At 39.1% G+C, this 23,110-nt stretch overlaps 1 protein-coding gene across 1 annotated transcript in view; it reads right to left on the bottom strand.

Moving 5' to 3' along the window:
* Nucleotides 1-7,739: 7,739 nt before the first annotated feature.
* HAO1 (hydroxyacid oxidase 1) overlaps nucleotides 7,740-23,110 on the bottom strand; it is a 56,632-nt gene continuing 41,261 nt past the window's right edge. Inside the window, exons 5-8 of the mRNA XM_084887451.1 lie at nucleotides 19,109-19,200; nucleotides 10,773-10,931; nucleotides 10,589-10,658; nucleotides 7,740-8,481 (exon numbers count right to left, since the gene is read on the bottom strand). Of these exons, the coding sequence (XP_084743577.1) occupies nucleotides 8,411-8,481; nucleotides 10,589-10,658; nucleotides 10,773-10,931; nucleotides 19,109-19,200 (392 nt within the window). The 3' untranslated portion in view covers nucleotides 7,740-8,410. The remainder of the gene's footprint in view (nucleotides 8,482-10,588; nucleotides 10,659-10,772; nucleotides 10,932-19,108; nucleotides 19,201-23,110) is intronic.

The raw sequence follows: 23,110 nt of genomic DNA, 5'->3' as shown, positions 1-23,110 counted from the left end.
GACAGATTTTCTACCTTCATGAACATTAATAGACATTACAATCCAGCATTTAGTACTATTTTCTCAAATTTTTTCCTTATTTGTATTTGTTTTGTTCTTGGACATTATACACTTTTACAAATATATTTATCTAACATATGTAAGAAAGTAAAGATCGTCAGAAGTCAACCCCAAGATTGGGGTGCATTCTATAAGCATCATTTGTTATCCAGGCATCTTTAACATATTAATTGCTTTACCTTAATCATGGCCAAAACTGGAAGCAATGTTAGATATGTAGACAGAACACAATGAGGGATGACACTCTTTCTATTGTTCTTGACACTATATTTTGTTAATATAGTAGAGGATTTATAAGTATTACAGTTAGTGATAATAGAACCCAGTCCTCCCTGAGATAAATGTTGGAAGTACCAAAAAGACGAGCAGAGAGCAGTGTGCCATAAAAAAAAGAAATCCCTATTAGGAGCAGAAAAAAAAAAATCTGGATGGCAGCCCCTCCTCCAGCATTCATTCTGGCATGACCTAATGTCATCTAGGCATCCTCTAGAAAATTAAAGGTCATGTGCACAAAATTCTACTCCACTACTCCTTTGCACCATCCCTGTGAAACTGGCCAAAACTTGTTTAAAAATAGTATATTGTCCAGTAACTGATATGTTATCATGCAATAGCTGGTGGCAAACATAACCACTCATTTTACTGAATTCCTTCAATAGTGCAGACAAGGTCTGATTATGAGCATTTTTAGACAGGGTCTGCTGTTTCTCAATTTCATCTTAAACCTTAGTTCAGTTGGAGCTAAAATATAATATAAATGAATCTAGACTAGAGAAACCATGTTGGCTCCTACATTGAATTGAACTTCTGAGCGTACCTAATTTATGCTTTGTTTCTGAATGAGAGAAACTCAGAAGGGACAGCAGTACACCAAGTAAATTGAAGCTGATGTGAAGAGTTGTGCTCTTGCACCACGTGATCTTATTTTGTTGTTGATGCTGTTGTTGTTGTTGTTGTTGTTGTTGTTGTTGCAGTTCTACAACCTCTCATTCCCCTCTGTTAAACAAAGTAAAAAATACTGGAGGACCATGTGAACCTTCATCATACGCAAAGTTTGGATAAGCCACAGGAATGTCAAATTCATGAAAATTATTAGAGACTAAATAATTGTAATTACTTCATCATGTATCATTTTCAATTAATTCTAAAAATATATTTTGCTACTTCTTCCTTACCTAAAGCTTTGAAGACCTTTGGAAGTAAGAGTGCTAATGCAGGGGATATTTAGTAGAGGAGGGAGAGACTCTCATTCCTGAAATCTTCGGAGGAGGCATCTCAAATAGGGCAGCAGTTTGGGCATCGATCTCCCATGCCCTTTTTACCACTCTCTTCCTGAGAAAGGGCCAATGACTGTGGCGGGTGCCTTGCTTTTCAAAGACCTTTCTTTCTGTGTTTATTTGCCTGTACTTGCATCATTTTCTCATTCGTGTACCTGCCCAATAAAGGATGGACAAGAGATGGCAAAAGAGTGGAAAGCCATCAAATCATTCCGGATAAATTGTTAGCAGACCTGGAATAATATTAGCCAAGAAATATAAGCAAAAAAAGGGGGAAAAGATTTTCGGGAGAAATCTGTGGATTTCATTTAGATTGTGTTTTTGTGACAATAAAGCATCTGGTCGATTTAATGGAAAGTAGGCAAACTGTTTATGCAGTTGTGCAGATAAAACCATCAGTTGATCCAATAATTGCATTTTCAAATTAATGGGTTCTGGTTTTCATTTACACAGCCTTGTCCATAATCATGAATATTTAATAGTTGCACAAATCCAATTTCTTTTTTTCTTTTCTTTTTGGTATATTAACAGTTTACTATTGCCTAAATCTTCAAATATTTTTGTTGGCCTGTCAGGTGTTTTGTCATAGATATGTATATGTGTGGTTGGGATTATTGCAAACAAAGATTTTTGAGACAGATTATTGAGAAATTTTTTAAAAGAGTTTCATCCTGACTGCTTTTTTAGTGACTTTAAAAACTGTACTACTTGCCCTCCCTAGTTTGGCTTAGCAGATAGAGCATCAGCCTGTGGACCAATGGGTCCTGGGTTTGATTCCGGTCAAGGACACGTACCATGGTTGCAGGCTCCTTTCTGGCCCAGGCCCTGGTGGGGGCTCATGCAGAAGGCAGCCAATTGATGTGTTTATCTCACATTTCTCTCTGTCTTTCCCTCACTTTTCTGCTCTCCCTAAAATTTGATGGAAAAATATCCTCATGTGAGAATCAACAACAACAAAAAAATGCACTACTTGAAACAGGGATGTTCATAGCATATCGCATATTATATTAAATTACTATGATTCAGAAAGTCTCAAAAAATCAGAGTAATAGTGCTCATTAATATTTGAACTAAATGTCATGGCTATAATATCAACTAATATTTGAATCCAAAAATACATTTTTACTAGGGCAAAACTATTATCTACTTTACTTATAATTTTTTCAAAAAATATGAGAGATTAGCACGTTAGTATTAAAACCAGATAACATGGTACCATGCATAAGGGAAAGTCAGAACCAAAAGTGTATTATTGTCTCGGGCAATGCAGTCTGTTCACATGGTAAAGAAATCCTTGCTCTTGGTTCAAAGTGGTGCCAAAGTTCCAGAGAGAAAGACCCTATTGGTACCAATTTGCTATTTAGGATACAGGGTTCTGTCTAACTCTACAAGACATGCTTCTCTATGTCTAACACACTTTGCTTCTGCTTCTACATTACATGCCATATGTTCTTTTTTAAAAAAATTCTCACCCACGGATATGTTTTTATTTATTTAATAGAGAGGAAGCTTGATCTCTTCCCACCCACCCACCTCCTCCACCTTCCCTCTGAGATTCCTCAGCCTGTTCCATGCTCCTATGTCTCTGGATCTATTTTGTTCATCAGTTTATTTTCTTAAATAGGTACTGTAAAAAAAAAAAAAAATACATAGAGGGACTTGTTATACTCTCTCTCCTGATAATAATTCTTATGAATAAAGCTTTAAATATTGATTTATAATTCACAGTACATTCTCACAATACATTTCACTATGTTATGTTCTCAATTCATAGCTGAAAATCTAAGAGGGTCATAAAGGGAAATAATGGTTCACCCAGCTAGTCACTCAGATCTTCAGAAACCTAACCCAATGCTTTCAGGAGGGTTCACCTTAACTTCTCTTTAGTTGAGGTAGTAAAGAAGGACATTACCATAAATGACTCAATAAGAAGTTCCCACTATTAGAGACAGTCTAAAGACTCCGACCATAAGTTGGGGCGGGGGGGGGGGGGGGGGGGGGGGGGGCAGGGGAGAGAGATGGAAGGACGGTTAAACAGTTTTAAAGGTAGATGATCTAACTAGAAAATAAAGTCAGGAAACCAAGCCAGAATCTTTTCCCCGATGATCAGCAGAACAAACAAAATCAAATTTATTGCTCACTTGAATTCCAGCCCTTGTTTTGGCATTATTCAGGGTAACACAACTCTTCATGTTCAGAAGATCCTGGAAAATTTTCAACTGAAGCTATGCTCATTATCTAAATAATGTGCAGAAATTTTTCAGTAGAAAAACTGAAAACGGAATAAAAAGAAGTATTCTTTATTTCTCCAACCAACTCTGGGCAACTACATTAGGGAGGAAAGAAGATAACTGTTGCTCAAGTTAGATTTGAATAAGGGCAGGAAATTGTATCTTTTAAAAAAGATAAGAACTTCTATCCAATAAGTATATAATAATAGCTTCTATAATTTGAGTTAACATTTATATTACCTAAAATAAATTCTCATCCTGATGTCGTTCTATAATTGTGACAGAGTACACATTGAAGCCAATGGAAGTTCAGAAAGCATCTTCTATCTTTATGTTATAAGCAACCTTCAGACTTTCCTAAACAGACAAACTTTGTTCTGTTGCTATGCAGCTGCTATGCATATAGTCAATCAGACAGTAAATAAATTATACATTTTACAATGAAAAGTCTTTTCTCCCTGTTTGAGAACAAGCCACAACTTCCTCATGTTATACTAATCACCACAGCCCCCTAAAGCTATATCACAATTGCCAATATTTTGACAAGATAAACTAATGAATGAATAAAATAGTAATGACACAGATGCAGTCAATACCATTTAATTCATTCCTGCAGGCCTGGGAACATGGGCACCCCAAATCTGGTGGAAAGAAGGAAGCTTATCTCACACCCACATTCTTCCTGGTAGCAGAATATAAACAAATTTAAACAAAAGAGATTCTGGCAAATTCCATTGGCAATCTCCCATCATTGCTATGTCTCAGGCATGCTTCTATGTTAAGTGAATAAGAGTGATTTTAGCCATGAGAGAAATATCTGTGAGGATAAGATGTTACAAGCATGGGGAACTTGGGACTCATGGGCCAGACATGAACAACAACCATGTTTCAACATGACCTGCTTGGTATTAACATTATTCTCCAACACTTAAAATCTTTATTTCAATTTTGTTTATTTTGTTCATTAGATTCCACATGTGAGTGAAATCACGTGGTATTTGTCTTTCCTTACTGGCTTACTTCACTTAGCATAACACTCTCCATATCTATCCATGCTGTCGCAAAAGGTAAGATTTTCTTCTTTTTTACAGCTGAGTAGTATTCCATTGTGTTAATACTTTCAGGGATCATTTCTATAGCTCATTACTAGCAAATCTGACTTGATGCTTCTTGCTCTAGACTAGACCAATGATTCTCGAAGTATGATGCCCAGACAAGCAGTATCAGCCTCACCTGGGCCCATGTCAGGCCCCACCCCACACCTGCTCAATCAGAATCTATAGGAGGGGGACCAGCAATCTGCTTCAACAAGCCCCCCAGTGACTATAATGCATCCACAGGCTGAGAAACACTAAACTGAAGCACTACACATGTTGAATGACATATAAGAAAAGCAGACTGGGCCTGCATTAACTGTCCAGGCCCTACAACCCCTCCCCTAACATATTTCAATAAACTAAAAAACAGGAAAATCAATTGGCTTCCTCAAAGTATTTCTATCAACATCAAGTAAAAAAAAAAAAAAATCCCTCAAAATGATGTGCAACTCACACACACCATTCCTGTTTTAGCTACAAGATAGTTTTGGATTTAGTATTACTACAACTGGACAGGAAACACTCTCCAAAAAAGTAAAGATAACTTTACATCATTTTGACTATGGAAACAATACAGATAGATCATAAAGCATTCAGTTATATTGCAACTCTAAAGGGAAAAAAAAAGTAAATCTACATTCAAGGAGGGAGCATGGCTCTGAGAGGGCCATAAAAGCATCTAGAAATTTACAAATTAAGACCATTAATCCTATTTTCATGTTACTTGCATAACATTTACTTAAAAGGCCAAATATGGAGCTCCATTTGCTGGGAAGTTACCAGCTTTTTAGCAAGTCACCATCCAACCATATACTCCAGTGTAACTAGAGTGAGTGTTCTTTGCCAATAGAAAAGTCGTTTCTAAATCAGTTGAGGAAATCAGAGGTGCTTATTACATACCTATTAATTTATTAATATTACTTCAAAAAAGCATGAAATGGTTACATGATATGACAGTAATATTCCTTCTTTCTATTTGGACAAAACATGAAGAGATAACTGTTTCTTTTTAGAAGATTAAACAATTCTATTTTATCAGATTTAAATATAATTTCAGAACAAGAGATCAATATTTGTGTTCATTATAGTATTTATGAAATTTCTAGCATTTAAAGAGAGACAAAAAAGTGAGATCCTTAATAATCCTATATAATAAAACCCCAGCGACTGAATGGCAGAATGACCAGTTGACCATTCACTATGATGAGCACTAACCACCAAGGGGCAGATGCTCAACGCAGGAGCTGCCCCCTAGTGATCAGTGTGCTCCCACAGCAGGAGCACCACTGGGCTGGTCAGGATGAGTGGCATTCCCACAGTGGGCCGATCCCCACAGGCCACACACCCCCACCAGTGCGCAAATCCCATACATCAGGCTTCTAGTAAAACAATAAGACATAATATAATAATCTTATTGTAAGGCAGAGTTTTTCTCATTTGTTTCACTCAGTATTTCACAGTGGTTGAACAACCAGAGGGATGGTGAAAAATCAATCTCAAAATTACACTGACTATGAAGTCCACCTACAATCCATCATATGACTGGTTTGGGGATAAATCTAAAAGTCATGTGACCAGGTCTCTGTGGGTAAACAGTGAAGCTGCACAGGACTCCACACTAAGAAAGGGGCCTCATGCCTGGGTTTAATGTTCTATGGCAGTTGGCTTGAAATTCTTAATAATTTCATCTTTGAGCTCATTTTTCATAAGGAAAAGCCAAAGAGATATGCTGGGGGCCTGGAGCCTAAAGTCACACATTGTCTCATCTTCCGCCTTCCCCCACCCCTTCCCCTAAATGAGTCCTTGGCTGCTCTCTTACCCAATGACAAGTCCACCCTCCACCCCGAGTCCTGGACCTGGACTGAGAAGAGTTGGGGCTGGTCACTGGATGATGTCCCAGGCACCTGTGAGGGTCTGCACTTGCCCTGTGCATATCCCCGTGTCCAAAGAAACGTGGCATTAAATGGCAAATAAGACACCATGACAGATGAAGAGAAAAACTATAGAAGAAAAGGCTTTTACTTACTTTTTGAACAAGGGACTGACATTTTCCCTGGGCGTGATCCTCACAAATAATGTTGCTGGGTTTGCACACGGTTGTGATGAAAAGAAACAAGAGAATAAAGAAGAGGAACTAGACGGTGTGAGAAATATCACAGCATGCATGGAGGAATAGGGAACCAATTAGCATTAAGAAAGTACAATGAGGGTCTGCTGAATCAAGTGATGAAGGCTTAGATCTGGAAATAATGAGTTAGTATAGTGCTGGGGTGTTGATCTGTGAGTGCCTTGTGTGGGGTCTGGATGAGGTTGGTTGATCTATTTGGAAATGTCTTTTGTGTGACATGTATCCTTGAGCATGTGGAGGTATTATTGATTTGAGAAAATACTAAGTAATTTATTTACTACCTGAAAAATTTTAAGTTCTGAAAGTTTAAGGTCTCTTGCCAAAAAGAGGTAGCTAACACCTTAATTTTATTGGAGAAAGGGGAGGACAAGCCATTCCCACCCAGAACAGGTAATCCAATTTCAACCAGCAACTATCTTTAAACAATGTGTTCATTTACACTTGAATGGCTACACCTTTTGATAGCCTAAGGGCAAGTTTACATGTAAACAAGTTTGCTTTTCAATTCCCAGGGCAGAAAAAAAACAAGGTTTAAAATTATTAGATTTTAAAATTTATTCTTAGAAGTGTAAAAGTTTATTAATTAAAAAAAAGCAAAAAACAACAACAACAACAAAAAGGAGATTGAAAAACCTGATGAACAATATTAACTGTTAATTGTAGTAGAGTCAGCGATATAGGAGGGGAGTGGACTGACAGTTCGGGGAAGGGGGAGTGGTGGATACGGGAAGAGACTGAACATAAACTGTGCACCTATGGATGAGGACAATGGGGGGTGGGGAGGGGGTGGAGGGTGGGGAGGAGGAGGAGGGTGGGGTGGGAACCTGGTGGAGGGGGGAAGAAATGAGGAACCTTTGTAATAATATGAACAATAAAGACTGATTTAAAAAAAAAAAAAAAAAAAGCACAATGGTTAAATTCCATAGTGTTGCAAATGGACCAGATATACACTTTTCAAAATAATGCTTTATTTCTTTCTGGTTAGAAAGCAATGCATAACACAAAATATTCAGATATTCAGACACTGAAGATGGGAATGAAAATCTACATTCAAAGAAGTAGCACAGCTCAGGGTATTAAAATGTATCTAGGAAAATCACAAATTTCACCAATTCATCCCAAATCCATCAAGTGCTACCTCCTCGGTGTTGCGAATCCAAGTCTCCCAGGCATGTGGAATCTTTTGAACCTGAGCTTATAATTTAAGAACACTGTTTTATGGGTATCTGAACACAATGCAGGCTAATGAACAGTGTGATCATTATCTTTCCACCTGGGCATTAGCTCCCGTCAAGTTTACCAAAGGATATCTTTTGTTTTTCAGCACGTTAGCCTGCCAAGGGATGACGTTGTCTAAACACATTTTCAATGTTTTCTTTTTAACAGTTAATATATTTCCAGGATGCAAGTCCATTTCTTTCTAAAAGGTTCCTAGGACACCCATTGAAAAGTCAAAAGCAATGAACTAAAAGGGATTGCTATTTTGTTGGAGAAGAACGACACCCTTTGTATCGAAGTGGGGAATTACAGACTGTGGTCACCCTCTGCACAGTGTCTCTTTGTCAAGTAATACATGCTGGAAAAAAAATAATACAGATGGGAAAATATTGTGCACTGTCAGATCTTGGAAAAGGCCGAAGGATTTTTCCTCACCAATGTCTTGTCGATGGCTTTCACATTCTGGCACCCTGAAAAAAGAATGCATACATTTAATATGAAATGAATGCAATAATAATCAGGCAGGTAATCGTTTTCCCAAGGAATGTAAAACTTGACAAATGTAAGGTTTATGATTCAAGGTAGCCTTGCCAAATCTTATGTGGCATGAGACCATTTTTATTACCTAAACAGTCCTTAACACAAAATGACTGGCACATATTTTTATTAACACAAAGAGTATATTCTTTCTGCCACATTTAATAAAGAGCCAGTGGCTGAAAGCTCTCTTTTAGGATATGACTGTAGCAAATTAAAATGCATAGTGAGGATTCACAGAATGGCATTCTTCTCGATGAGGCTGTGTCCACACAGGCTCAGCACAGTAGTGAGGAGACCATTGATCTTGGGGAGTCTATCTATGGAGACAATAAGGGTGATATGGATCACAGAAAAGGAAGCCCTTGTTACCTTCAAAAGTTGGGGACTTGATAATTAACTCAAGGTCATTTTTTGCATGTACAGGTCCAGCTGAGTCAAATCCAAAACAGTTCCTAGTAATAATGCTGCTTATTTATTTATTCATTCATTCTGCAAATATTATTTATGTGCCAGGCACTGCTCTATACACTAGGAAATACTGCAGTGAAGACTATGGACAAAGATTGCTGCCTTGTGCTTCTTACATTCTAGAGAGGATACATAATGCATATGATTTTAAAAAATAAATCATAAGCTAGATGATCTATAGAAGGTGATGGGTGCTATGATAAAGTAACGAGCTAATAATAGGGAAAGAAAACTGGAAGCTGAGTGTGTGGGCAGAGAGCAAATTGCCATTTTAAATAGGGTGGTCAGAATGGGGCCCTTTGAGAAAGTATAGTGTATCATAATTGTGACTTGAAGGGTGTGAGAGAATCAGCCATGTAAATATCTGGGGGAAGATCCCTAAGGCTGAAACATGTCTAGCATAGCCAAGGAACAGCCAGGAGATAAATGAACCCTGAGCAGAATAAGCAATGGTGACAGTAGCAGAAGGTGAGATCAGAGAGGTGGTAGAGGTCAAACCACATAGGGCCTTATACCCCATTGGCCTTTACTCTGAATAAACCCAGAATAATTGAGCCTTCTGATGAGAAGAGTGACATGATCTGAAGTAATCTGACTGCTGTGATCAGAATGGGCTGGGAGGCAGATCTAGGCAAGGATAGACAGACAGACCTGTAAGTCCCAAGGGAAGGTAAATGTTGGGAAGGATACACAGAGAGACTATCGGAATATCCATGGTGAAGAGAGATGATGGCTCTGGCTAGAGTGATGGCAGTGGAGGTGGTAGGTGAAGTCAGATTCTGATTATATTTTGCAAATGGATCCTCTGCAGATGTAAGGGTGTGAGGAAAAATAAAAGTCAAGAGTGACTTGAGATTTTTCATCTGAGCACCTGAAACAAAGGTGATAATGTGAACTGAGACTGGAGAGCCTGCAGGTGAAGCAAGTTTTAGTAGGAAAAGTTAGCAGTTTAGTTTTGAAGAGGTAGAGTCTGAGATGCCACTTAGATATCCAAGTAGAGTTGTTTTATATCCAGTTAGATTTATTGTTCATGTGCTATGAAGTGAGGAAAAGTATGGTGTAATATTCACCCTGAAAGTACTCATCCTTACCCAAATATCCCGATAAGACTTTCAAAGATAGAGGCTAAGTGAGTGTTACAGACTGTGCACTTTGCAGAGTTCCTCAGTTCAGAGGGTGCTCAGCACTAAGCTATAAATATGGAGCTAACTTAAATTCAATCACAGCCCAAAATAATTCCATCTCCTTACCCCTCAAACTCACTTCTCCCCACCAAGGAGCCTTGGCTTAATGACCAGTGGAAGAAAAGAAAGTTGTATCCCAACCAGTATGGCTCAGTAGTTGAGTGTTGACCTATGAACCAGGAGATCACAGTTTGATTCCCGGTCAGGGTACATGCTTGGGTTGCGGGCTTATTCCCCAATGTGGAATGTGCAGGAGGCAGCCAATCAATGATTTTTCTCTATTGATGTTTCTATATCTCTTTCCCTCTCCCTTTTTCTCTGAAATCAATAAAAAGATACTTATAAAAGAAAAAAGAAAGTTGTAAATTCCAAAGACAAATCTTACCACTCAGAGCCATTGCCAATCGGAATTCTTCCTTGAGTATCTCAAGGACATCTTGAACACCTTTCTCTCCCTAAACAAGGAAAAGATACAGATCTTTTGGGTAAGTCATTCTGGCTTTTTCATGTATTTATGTCACTGTTGAGTTATCCTGTTTTATGTATTTATTTATTTGTCCTTCAATTACCTGGGAAGCCAAACCCCAGATGATTGGTCTCCCCACAAACACAGCCTTTGCTCCCAGGGCCAGAGCTTTCAGAACATCAGTGCCTTTCCTGACACCCCCGTCCAGGAAGACCTCCACCTTCCCGTCAACGGCCTCCACAATTTCGGGCAGAGCATCAATCTGTGGAAAGAAGAGGTAATTCATGTGACGACACTCTGCATGCTGCATTGTTACCCCACTCCACCCCCACAGCCCACTGACCATCTGACTAGGGCTCAGAGTAAAAGAAGCTAAGTAGATTTGGAATCAACAGTAAATTCCCCCTGAAATAAATGTGGTGCAAATGCGAGTAACAAAAAACAAACAAACAAACAAACAAACAAAAATCACAACAACAAAAACAAACTACATTTGGAATTGGGTGTCTCCTTTTTCTTTCAGAGACCACAATATTTTTTTCTGTTCCTGATATTCAAATTCGAAGATCATTATTTTATTTTATTTTGTGTTGATTTTTATAAAGAGAAAAGAAGGGAGAGAGAGAGAAGTCAATTTTTTCTGTTCCACCTATTTATGCATGCATCAGTATATTCTTGTATGTGCCCTGACTGGGGATCAAACCTAAAACGTTGGAATATTGGAATGATGCTCTAACCAAATGAGCCACTTGTTCAGGGCCAAAGATAATGATTTTTTAAAAATGTAAACCTATCCGAGACCGGTTTGGCTCAATGGATAGAGCGTCGGCTTGGGGACTGAAGGGTCCCAGGTTCGATTACGGTCAAGGGCGTGTACATTGGTTGTGGGCACATCCCCGGTAGGGTTGTGCAGGAGGCAGCTGATCGATGTTTCTCTCTCATTGATGTTTCTAGCTCTCTATCCCTCTCTTCCTCTCTGTAAAAAATCAATAAAATATATTTTTTAAAAAATGTAAACCTAATTTTATTTTATTAGTATTTTTAAATATGTTTTCTTGATTTCAGAGAGAAAGGGAAAGGGAGAGATAGAAATATCAATGATGAGAGAAAACCACTGATCAGCTGCCCCACCCCCCCACACACCCCACACTGGAGCCTGAGCCTCACAACTCTGGCATGTGCCCTGACTAGGCACCAAACCATGACCTCCCAGTTCATAGGTCTCCATGGGGGGGGCGGGGAAATATATATATATATATTTTTTAAAATAAATAAATATATATATATATATGGCTTGGTGCACGAATCCCTCAGCCTGGCCTGCACCCTCCAATCTGGGACCCCTTGGGGGATGCCAGAAACTAGCAGTCCAACATCCCCCATAGGATGTAGTAGTGTGCAAAGTGGCAGGTGGCCAGGAAGGAGCCTGGGTCAGGTGATCCTGGCCTTTGCACCTGCTGCCACCACTCGGCAGTGCTGCTGTGGAGGTGGGAGAGGCTGGTGCTGCTGCAACTGTGCTTGCCAGCCTTGAGCCTGGCATCTGACACCCAGAGGTCAGCAGGGCGACACTCCCACTGTGGGAGCGCACTGACCACAAGGGACTGCTCATGCATTGAGCATCTGACCCCTGGTAGTCAGTTCGCATCATAGCAACATGTCCTTTGGTCGTTCGGCTGTTCAGTTGCTTAGGTTTTTAAATATACTAGAGGCCCAGTGCAGTGGTTGAGAACCACTAGCAGAGTCGCCTAAGACCATAGGAAAAATAGATATTTACATTATGATTCATAATAGTATCAAAATTACAGTTATGAAGTAGCAATGAAAATAATTTTATGGTTGGGGGTCACTACAACATGAGGAACTGTATTAAAGGGTCATGGCATTAGAAAGGTTGAGAACCACTGAAGCAGAGGTGGAAAGTATCATTTCTGGGCATAGGCCTTAAACAACCTCATGGGTCTCAGCTTTCTCTTGCACCTGTGCCATTTGCTTTGAGAGGAGAATCCCCTGGTCAATGCTTCCCCCTTAGGCCCCAGGATAAATATTCAGGAAGCAGAGCTAGCCCAGCCAAACCCAACTGGACCTGAGACTGGGACCACAGCCACCTAACCAGTACCAAGTCCATATCAGCAGACCTCCAGTTCACACAGACTTTCATGGGAATAAATTACTGTTGGTTTAAAACACTGGATTTGGAATCTTGTTTTATAGCTTCACGTGCCAATAGTGAATATGGTTGGCTAATCGCCAATAGAGTTCATAGCTAATAGCTGACACTGTCAGCTACTTTGATCTAAATCTTTGCACTTGGGAATGGAAACAATTCCCAAGGTGACCTGCAGGTCAAAATTTATAGAAATTATTCATATTCATACCAACATATTTAAATCTAAAGTTAAATCCAATCCCTACTTAGAATGCATGCTGAAAAAGCTACCAGGCATTCAAGTGCAATTTTTTCTCAAAATAATTGTGCTGAAATCACTCAGAAGTTTTTCCCACTTCGCCCCTAAAACTTTAGAGACAAAACTTAAAAAGAGTTTTATGTAAAAGGCTGAAGACCAAGCCCAGCAACAGATTTGGAGGAAGTGAAGGCAACATTTGGCATGCAGCCCCTAAATGTTTGGCAAGTGCTGTGATTTTCCTCTCTTTCCTTTTGGCTTCTCTGCCTTGCCAAACATGCTTTGGATCCATTTACATATGCCCCTTTACCTATACATAGTCCTCCTTTTACAGTCAGGCAAGTTACATCAACATAGAAATGCTACAATTTCCAAGGGATGATGCAAGCTATAATTAAGCATATTTCCCCATTTGAAACCAGAACCAAAGAATAATATTAGCTAGCTCAGGTTCAATACACATTTTCAAAGTCACGCAACTCAAGTCTCTTTAGGTTATTTCCAATGCCCAGCCTGGCCTAAAAGGAAACTGTTACGGATAATTTAAATGTGAATCCTGGGTTATAAAAAGGAACCTAAGTTGGTGCTGCATGTGTCTGTGGACAAGACTGTACTATTCATTTGCTGAGCATTTCTATCCTTCTCCTCCTACCCCTTGTTTCCCCCTTTATTACAATTTTTCTGAGTAAGTATTTCTGAGAATAATTCTGATTGGGGCAATTCAATAAATAAATATTGTAGACAAATCCACTATTTTATAACTCTGTTATGTTTTCTTCTTTTCAGCTTGCTGCACATCTAAGAGACCATTCATTTCAGCCTTTCTTTCCTTAGTGGTTCTTTAGACAACTAGTTGGGGCCTTGACTCCAGTGGATTTAATATACAGAAAAAAATATGACAAATCACACCCAATATACTATTGCTCATGCACCCATCCATTCATTGACTTATCACTTTATCGAGGACCTGGTATATTCAAGACACTATGTCAGGTGGTTTAAAGAGTCCGAAAAGGAAATCTCAGAGATGCAAGAAGAATCCCACCTGGATCCAAAGGACAGAACCTCTTTGCTGTTCCCACTCAAGTCACTTTCTCCCAAGGACACTCCTGGTCCTCCGGAACTCCCACTCACAGGGAGCTCGCCCCTTTCTACCTTCCTGTTGTATTCATTACTATATCCCTAATTTCTGACATTTTAGGGTTGGAACCCTTTAAAGTTTTCAAACCACAGGAATTGAGCATAAACAAAAGCAAGCAAACCAGAGTTGAAAAAAGAAGAAGACAGAGTCCAGGCCACTGCCCATCAATCCTTCTCTGACACTCTGTCTTGCCCATCACACTTCACCAAGCATCCCTGGGGGGTTTCTATTAAGCCCACTTAGAAAACCATTGACCCACACAGGCAAGCCTTGGTTACCTGCAATTGCAAAAAATGTCTTCATTTCCTTGAAATGTGACATTTCAGCTCCTCCTATTACACGGGAGAAATCTGACCAGAAGAGTCTATTTCCCTGCCCCTTGAGTTTGAACTTGCCATTGTGACCAACAGAATATGACAGAAGCTACAATATGTCTGTTCTAAGCCTAGATCCCAAGAGGCCTTGTGGGCTTGCATTTGCTCTCAGAAGTCGGCCACCTCATGAGAACTGGCTCAGCTAATGTGCTAGATGTGAGACAATTAAAAGCTGTTCCTGCCTGTCCAAGTAGACCCAGACGCATATGAGTGAGGCCAACCAACACCAGAATAATCTCCCAGACAATCTCAGACTGAATTGCCAACTCACAAAATTGTGACATAAGTAAATGGGTATTGAATTTTGGCCAGTAAGTTACACAGCAAAAGCTAACTAATACATCAAGTGTTTCTCAAAGGTAGAATTACATGGATCTCTTTTAAAAGGAAAAATAAAGCCAAAACCGGTTTGGCTCAGTGGATAAAGCATTGGTCTGCAGACTAAAAGGTCTCTGGTTTGATTCCGGTCAAGGGCATGTACATTGGTTGTGGCACATCCCCGGTAGGGGACATACAGGAAGCGTCTGGTAGATGTTTCTCTCTCATCAATGTTTCTAGCTCTCTAACCCTATCCCTTCCTCTCTGTAAAAAATAAATAAATATTTTTAATTTAATATTTTAGATCTCATAGAAGAGCCCAAGGAATCAAGAAACACTTGACTTAACAACCCAAATACTTATTTTAAGAAAATCTTCTGCAGTTAAGAATTTTCACTATAAAAGAATGGCATATTCATAAGTTTAAATATGGGTCCAGTTAGCATCAAAACAAAAATGGGGGGGGGGGGGAATGCTGCTATGATTCAATGGCTTGAGAGAATCTATCTTTAAACCCCAATTTGTGATGTTCAGTACTATAGATTTTGGAAATGGATTTGATTCTATCATATTGTTCTCTAATGACTACAAGATCAGTCATGGTCACATTACTACTTTGCGGGTAAGGACTGACATGAGCTTAATTTTTAATTCCTTTTGGATATCGGAAAGGTCTGGCAGGGGTTCTCAATAGTGAGGTATTAAGCTGAATGATGTAAGATTCTTAGTGATAAGAATTTCCCATCCAAGGAACTTGGTGATTTATAGAAATGTAGAAATCATATAGTCTAGCTGCTTTATTTTCTCAACCAACACAACACGATGAAGAAGCTCAAGCTGAAATGTTTAAGCAACTTGCTCACCCAGGTCACACCCCTGAAAAAAGGTAAGACAAGGACTTACCTTTGACTCTAGACTCCTATTTTGGTGCTCCCCCATGACATCACTCTGCCTCTGTAGCTCTGACTTATGATGTCACATAATCTGCAGGACAGCCGGTCCTTCTGTGTATCTACTGAAAGGTTTTACATCACAGCCTCCTCTAAGCCTTTTGCCACTTACCTCAAAACCCACATACTGAGGGAAAAACATCTTCCTGTAAACCGAACCCTTTCTCAGATTTCTCTCACCATCATGGGCCTTCAATTCTCTCTATGAGGCAAAACTCAAGCAAGCACTCCTCTCTTATGCACAGCATGCAAAGGGAGGGTCATTGTTTTTCTTAGAAGTCTCGGAGACCACAGCTCAAAAAGCCCTTTTAGATAAGTTTCCATATCCCCTCAGCCAGAGGAAAATAAACCACACCATTTAGATTTTTTTCCCTTAAAATCTAGTTAGATTTGATTTCAGTAGATTTAGATTTTATTTTTAGAAAACAAACTTAATTTGGCTCGCACACTAAGTCAGTGTCTTCATGCATAAGAGAGGCATAAATGTGCAAGAAAGCCAGGAGCTGTTACCAACTTTTCCTCCCTGCCCAGAGGAGACTCTCCACCCCTATTTACCTGCAGGCAACATTTAAAATCACCTAAGAATATGGGCCCCTATAAGTAAGGCCGAATGGGAAAGAACTGAAAACAAAATGGAGGGTGTGGTGGGGGTGAGGAGAGATTAACCAAATATAATAATTTATATGTATATATGCATAACCTATGGACACAGATAATAGTGAGGTGCAGGCCTGGGGTTGAGAGAGGAGGGTGGGGGGTCAATGAAGAACAAAAAGGGAACATCTGTAATACTTTCAACAATAAAAATAAATTTAAATAAATAAATAATAACATAAAGTGATGAAAAAAATAGAACCAGAGCCATGGATACTTGGAACAGACTGACAGCTGTTAGAATGGAGGGGGGTGGAGGAGACTAGATAAAAGATGAAGAGATTAGCCAAAGAACATATATACATAATCCATGGACACAGACACTGGTGAGGTGATGGCCTGAGGGAAGGGGTGGGGGGCTGGGTGGAGTTGGCTAAAGAGCAGTGGAGAATGGGAACATCTGTAACAATGTCAACAATCAAAATAAGTTAAAAGAAAAGAAAGTCTCCACAGTGTGATCCTACTGTGTGCAAACACTTGTTTCATTCCTATCACTAATGCTTGAGGGAAAACTGTGAGTATAGATATGTGTACCCAATATTCTCTTCTAGTCATTTAGTCTGCTCTAAGACCTATACAACTATCTATGGATTTAATGAAACCAAACCTGCTAGTTCAATAAAACAATAGACCACTATCACGACTAAATTACTTGTTCTATTCTACTACCGTTTGTTTGAATCAATTCAACTGGTCACCCCAATGAAAGGCATTCATTATAACAACTATGACTGAATGGTTCTGACAATAGGGGGAAAATACATATGGTGGTCCCGTTTAGAGATGGTGGTCTGAAATGTCCATCCACATGATCTGGTAAACATTTTTTTTTAGTTTTGTTACATAATATTAGCTTACTTTGCCTATAATAAATACGATTTTAGGATAAAAGGTGAAGAGATTAGTGAAAGAAGTATAAAGTCACAAAAGAAATAATGTAATGGTGTTTAAACTTTAACAGATGAGAAAAACTAAGATTTAGAATAGAAATTGATGCTCTCTTCCCTGTCACATTTCGGGCCCTTCTCTCTTCCCTTTGCCACCTAACTGATCTTCCTGCCTCCTGTCATGCCAAAATCCAATTTCTAAATTCATTGCTGCTAAACCAAGGCGATTCTATTGTATATCCAATGACTCATTATATTGAAGAAACTCCTCCTCCCTTACCTGTCCACACCAACCAGACACCGCAAACAAAATAGATTACTTGAAATTCCCCAAACATAGCCCATTCCACATTTAGGCTCACAGTTCTAAAAACAGGGGTCCCCATGGAGACAGAGCAGAGGTGCAAGGCAACAGCAAAACCATTGCCTCATCTAAAAGAATTGTGGCCTTTTTTCCACAAGTGGACAACATGGAAGAGAACCACTTTTAAATACCACATCCACTCCAGCTCCTCACCCCATTCTGGATATGGATCCATGAAATTCACTCCAGGATAGGTGTCTGTCTTCATGACTTTTTATCTATTTTGGGCCCCTAATTCTTGATCTCAAAATCTACCCCAGTGCCTTTGTTGGTCTTGGGGTTAACTGCTCTCTTTTATAGTTTTAACTCAGTATCACACTTTTCCAGTCAGTTTGGTTCACTTTTATATCTAGACTAGAGGCTCAGTGCACAAAATTCATGCACAGAGGGGACTGTCCCTCAGCCCAGTCTGCACCTTCTTCAATATGGGACCCCTCGAATATCCCCTTCATAATTCAGGACCTCTGGCTCCTAACCGCCTCTACCTGCCTGCCTGATCATCGCCTAACTTCCCTCCTCTGCCAGCCAGATCGCCCCCTAACTTCCCTCCCCTGTCGGTCTAATGGCCCCTAACCACCTCTGCCTTGACCCCCACCACCATGGCTTTGTCAGGAAGGAATTCGGACATCTGGAAGATGTCCAATTGATCTGATCTAATTAGCATATTACCCTTTTATTAGTATAGCTTTTAGTCTCCAATTTGCCTAGCACAGAGTATACAGAGTATACAGTGTATAAAAGCTACCCAGGAATCTCCTGGGTAGCTTTAAATATTACTGGTGCCTCTGCTCCCCACCCCTAGAGATTCTGATGATTGATCTGGACTGCAGCCTACCTCACCAGAGCCATAGGATTTCATTTCCCTTCACAACCACCTACCATCTCTCTACAGCTTTCAGCCCCTATATCCACAGGAAATTGCAGTCTTTCCCTACTTCTGACTTCTTGTCATAATTGTATCAATGATCTCAAACGCCACCAAAGCCTTTGCAAATTCTGCAACTGTCTGTTAGCTCCTCTTTGTGGACTTTTATGTTATAATAATTTCTTTCACACTTCCATTTATGTTATACCTATTGATATACCTATGAATACAAGAGTAATCCCTGCCCACAAATGATTTGTAATTTAACTTTTTTTTTTTTTTTTTAGTTTTCAAATAAGCATATTGGACTAATTATCTAATTTAGATAATTATGTGCCATTAACTAAAAATCTGAGATCTCATATATTCACATATATTTTACCTTGACTGTTCAAAAGCATACGCAGTGAGGAGGCAGAGATGATCAAAATTTTGATGGAAATGAGAAACGCAAAAATAAATCTCAGCATTTGCTACAACTCACAGTGGCTGGCACCCCATCGAGTTGTCGAGCCCCATGATTTGACACCAAGATGCCATCCAAACCATGTTTAACTGCCTCCCTGGCATCATCTCCTAGAAAAAGCAAGACAATCATCATAAGACTACTTGACAGAAGGCTTGGGTTTAGAGGTCAAAGCATCAAAATCAAAGGGAACCTGACCTCACACATATATATATCTTGCTAGGAACCTATAGCACAGACATAGCAAGGGTTAGATCTAGAATAGCAGATCTATCTTGGTCAAAAAAAGTTGGCAGTCATAACAATTTAATTATAAAATAAAATTATCAGCCCTAGCTGGCTTGGCTCAGTGGCTAGAGAGTCAGACTGTGGACTGAAAGGTCCCAGGTTTGATTCCCAGTCAAGGGCATGTGCCTGGGTTGCGGGCTTGATCCCCAGTGAGGGACGTGCAGGAGGCAGCCAATCAATAATCCTCTCTCACCATTGATGTTTCTATCTTTCTCTTCCTTTCCCTTCCTTTTTGAAATCAATAAAAAAATTATTTAAAAAAATAAAATAAAATTATCAATAGACTGTAAATTGACATGTATCTAAATGTATTTATTATCATAAGGAAGTACTAAGTATATTTTATTATTAATAAGATCATACAATTTAGCAGTTAACAGAATTACTCCTCTACAATTTGGGGGGGGGGGGGGTTTAAGGATGTCCTTCTGGACAACCTTCTGGATGAAGCTGGGGCTGCAAGGGAAGCCAGTGCTGGCAGGTGGGGATAGGAAGGCCTACTCTTTCATGAATTTTGTGCATTGGATCGGCCTTTAGTAATAACAAGGAGGGATTCTGTTGTCTCCTGCTCTGGTAAGTCTGGAAAAAGCAAATTACCCTGACATTACAAAGATGTGTTATCATAGATGCAAAAAGTCAATAGATAGGCTCTAGCCAGTTTGGGTCAGTGGATAGAGCCTTGACCTACAGACCGAAGGGTCCCAGGTTTGATTCTGGTCAAGGGCACATGCACATACCTAGGTTGCAGGTTCCTCCCCAACCCAGACCCTGGTCCAGGAACATGCAGGAGGCAACCAACAGATGTGTTTCTCTCACACTGATATTTCTCTGTTTTCTCTCTCCCACTCTAAAAATCAATGGGAAAATATCCTCGGTGAGAATTTAAAAAATAAAAGACAATAGACAGGCTCAATTAAGGAAAGATGGACCTTTGTAAAGGAAGATACTGGCCTAGAACATGACTATCCGCCATGACTTGCTTTTAGTTAGGAAGTTTAATTTCAGCCCATCCTATGTGGTTACTTTAGTTCTCTGAATTTGTAAGGCCCATCATGGAGGCCTCCTCTGAGCTTGTAAAGTTTAGCATGTGGCTCCTTTTATTCCACACATTATCCTTTTGGTAATAAATTAATCCAAAAGATGCATTGATGACCAAGCATTGATTTGAATAGTGTGGTCCACTGTGCTAGGAAGGCTCATTTTGTAGGAAGTCAGCATTTGTCTTGCCAAACAATGGACAACTGGAAATCAGGCAAGACCATAACCTTGGATGGAAGTCAAAGCCAAATTTTTCTCAAAAGTGAAAAGCAGATAAATGGGAGGCAGTCAGGTCTTATGAGCCTTCATTAAGAAAAACACTCTGGATCACTTCTAATCAATAAGCTATCATGATCCAAGTTTTGCTATTTGTCTCACTTCTCTGTATTTTGCATCTAGTGTAACATTTACTTATAGTTTGAGGGCATACCACGTACCTCTTTAGTTTCACAATCTGACCAACTATATTTTATATTTTAAACTATTATTCTCAGCATGTTCCCAATAACAAACCATTTGCTAACAGAATACTGAAAGTAATGCTAGTTCTCAAGTTTACAAAAATAGTTGGTTCAAGATTGTAATGAAAATCATAATTTGGGAATTTAAGCAGATGGATACAGAAAATTGTACATATTTATTAATTCACCAATGGAGATGCAGGGAAGACCTGATTAAGAATAATAAGAATCACAGGAGAATGTGGACTTCTGATTGTTTTCAAATATTATGCTTAAATGCCATTTGCAAACTGTTTCACAGAATACTAGATTTTAAATGTTCTCATATTTTAAAGTGATGCTGGTATTATTTTTCTTCTAAAGTTATAGTTATGTGAAAATTTAAAACCCATGTTTTATGGACTGAACGTTTGCATAACCCCCAAAAGTCTTGAGTTGCAGCCCTAACTTCCAAAGTGATAGTCTTTAGGGAATATTTAAGGTTAGACAAAGTCATAAAGGTGGGGCTCTCTTGATGATATTAGTACCCTTATAAGAAGATACCAGAGAGCTTGCTCCCCAACCCTTCCATGTCCTCACAAAGAAGAAGTCATGTGAGCATACAGTGAGAAAGGGGCCTCTACAACCCAAGGAGAGAGCCTGCACCAGAGAATAAGCATGGTGGAACCCTAACCTCAGAAGTCCAGCCTCCTAAATGGTAAGAAAATAAATTTCTGTTGTTCAAGCCACCCAGTCTGCAGTATTTTGTTATGGCAGTCAAGCTGACTAAGACATCATGTCATCATGTCCTTGTTGCTCTTGTCAAATCCACCTTTAATGCTATGACAAACCTTAAAAGGCAATGAAATAGTATGAAAGGTGCTCTGATATATAAATATCAGTGTTTAGTGACTACTTTCTATGTTATCTATTCACCTGTAAGCCCAAGTTATTATGCATTTATTATATACTAATAAATGATTGATATTCTACATTTTTTATATTAAATATGAAACCTAATGTTTCTATGAGACTGTTTTGGCTGTTTTAATCCAAGCATGCATTACCTTGTGAGATATTACTGACAATTTTTGAGTCACCCATAAGGAAAAGGCCCTAGCTTCAAAATTGAAAGATGATGGTTTTCCCAACCCTAATGACTAATTCATTTTTTACACTTTAATGTTGCTTTATATTTGGACCATATGTGTTTTATTACAGCTCTTTCTTTTCCTAGATTTCTCATTGCCTTCCTTTCCTTATTTTTTTTTTCTCCATTTATCATGAGACTTAAAAAAATCTTTATTGTTGAAAGTATTACAGATGTCCCCCTTTCCCACCTATTGACTCCCTTCACCCTTCACACCCCTCTCCTCCAAGACCTTCACCAAACTATTGTCTCTATCCAGGGGTTATGCATATATGTATATAACTTCTTTGGTTAATCTCTCCCTGCCCTTGACCCATCTTCCCTCTAAGATTCATCAGATTTTAGAGTATCCTCGAGGCCTTCAAACATTTAACTTACTCTAATCTACTTAAAGCTCCGTATTTTCCCTCTGCAGACATCCCTCCTCCCCACCTGGCCTTCCTGCTCTATTCTGCTCTGATTACTCTACCTACTGCCACCCTCATCCTGTATATTACTCCTACTCTCTCTGAGTTGCAACTCTTGTAGTCAAGTTTATGCATTCATTTGGTTTATGGTCTCCCTTGTTACAGTGCATTCCTTCGTAACTTTCTTAAGAAAGGAAGCTAAATGTACAGGTCACTTAAATAACTTCTCTTGTGTCTAAATAATTGAGTTAGATCCAATATTCTACATTGCAATATCCTTTTTCTTAAACTCTTAAAGACATTACTCCTCTGTCTTCTAGTGCCCATTGTTGTTGGCAAGCAGATTGAAGCCAATTTGATTCTCATTCCTCTGTAAGTAACCTGTTTTGTTTCTTCTCTCTCTCTTTAAACACATTTCCCCCTTGAAATTTCATGAGATGTAATAAGCAGTGTCTGTTCTTTCATTGTAGTGGCCTATGTCTCTAGCATTCAGGCATGTTTGTCTTTACTAATTTCCTCCCTGTCTTCTTCTTTTCCTTTTTATCTGAAGACCTTGTCAATTAAACATTTGACATTTAAAGAGTTTTCAAGCCTATCCTTCATTTAATCATATTTTGTTTCTATTTGTCTTGTTGCTGTTTGACATTTTGGGAAATGTCATTAACCCTATTATTCAATTCATAATTTCAATTTTAAT

This window comes from Pipistrellus hanaki (genome assembly GCF_964339955.1).
Source record: "Pipistrellus hanaki genome assembly, chromosome: 6".
In the NCBI taxonomy this organism is placed as follows: domain Eukaryota; kingdom Metazoa; phylum Chordata; class Mammalia; order Chiroptera; family Vespertilionidae; genus Pipistrellus; species Pipistrellus hanaki.
This window is presented reverse-complemented; position numbering and strand designations above follow the sequence as displayed.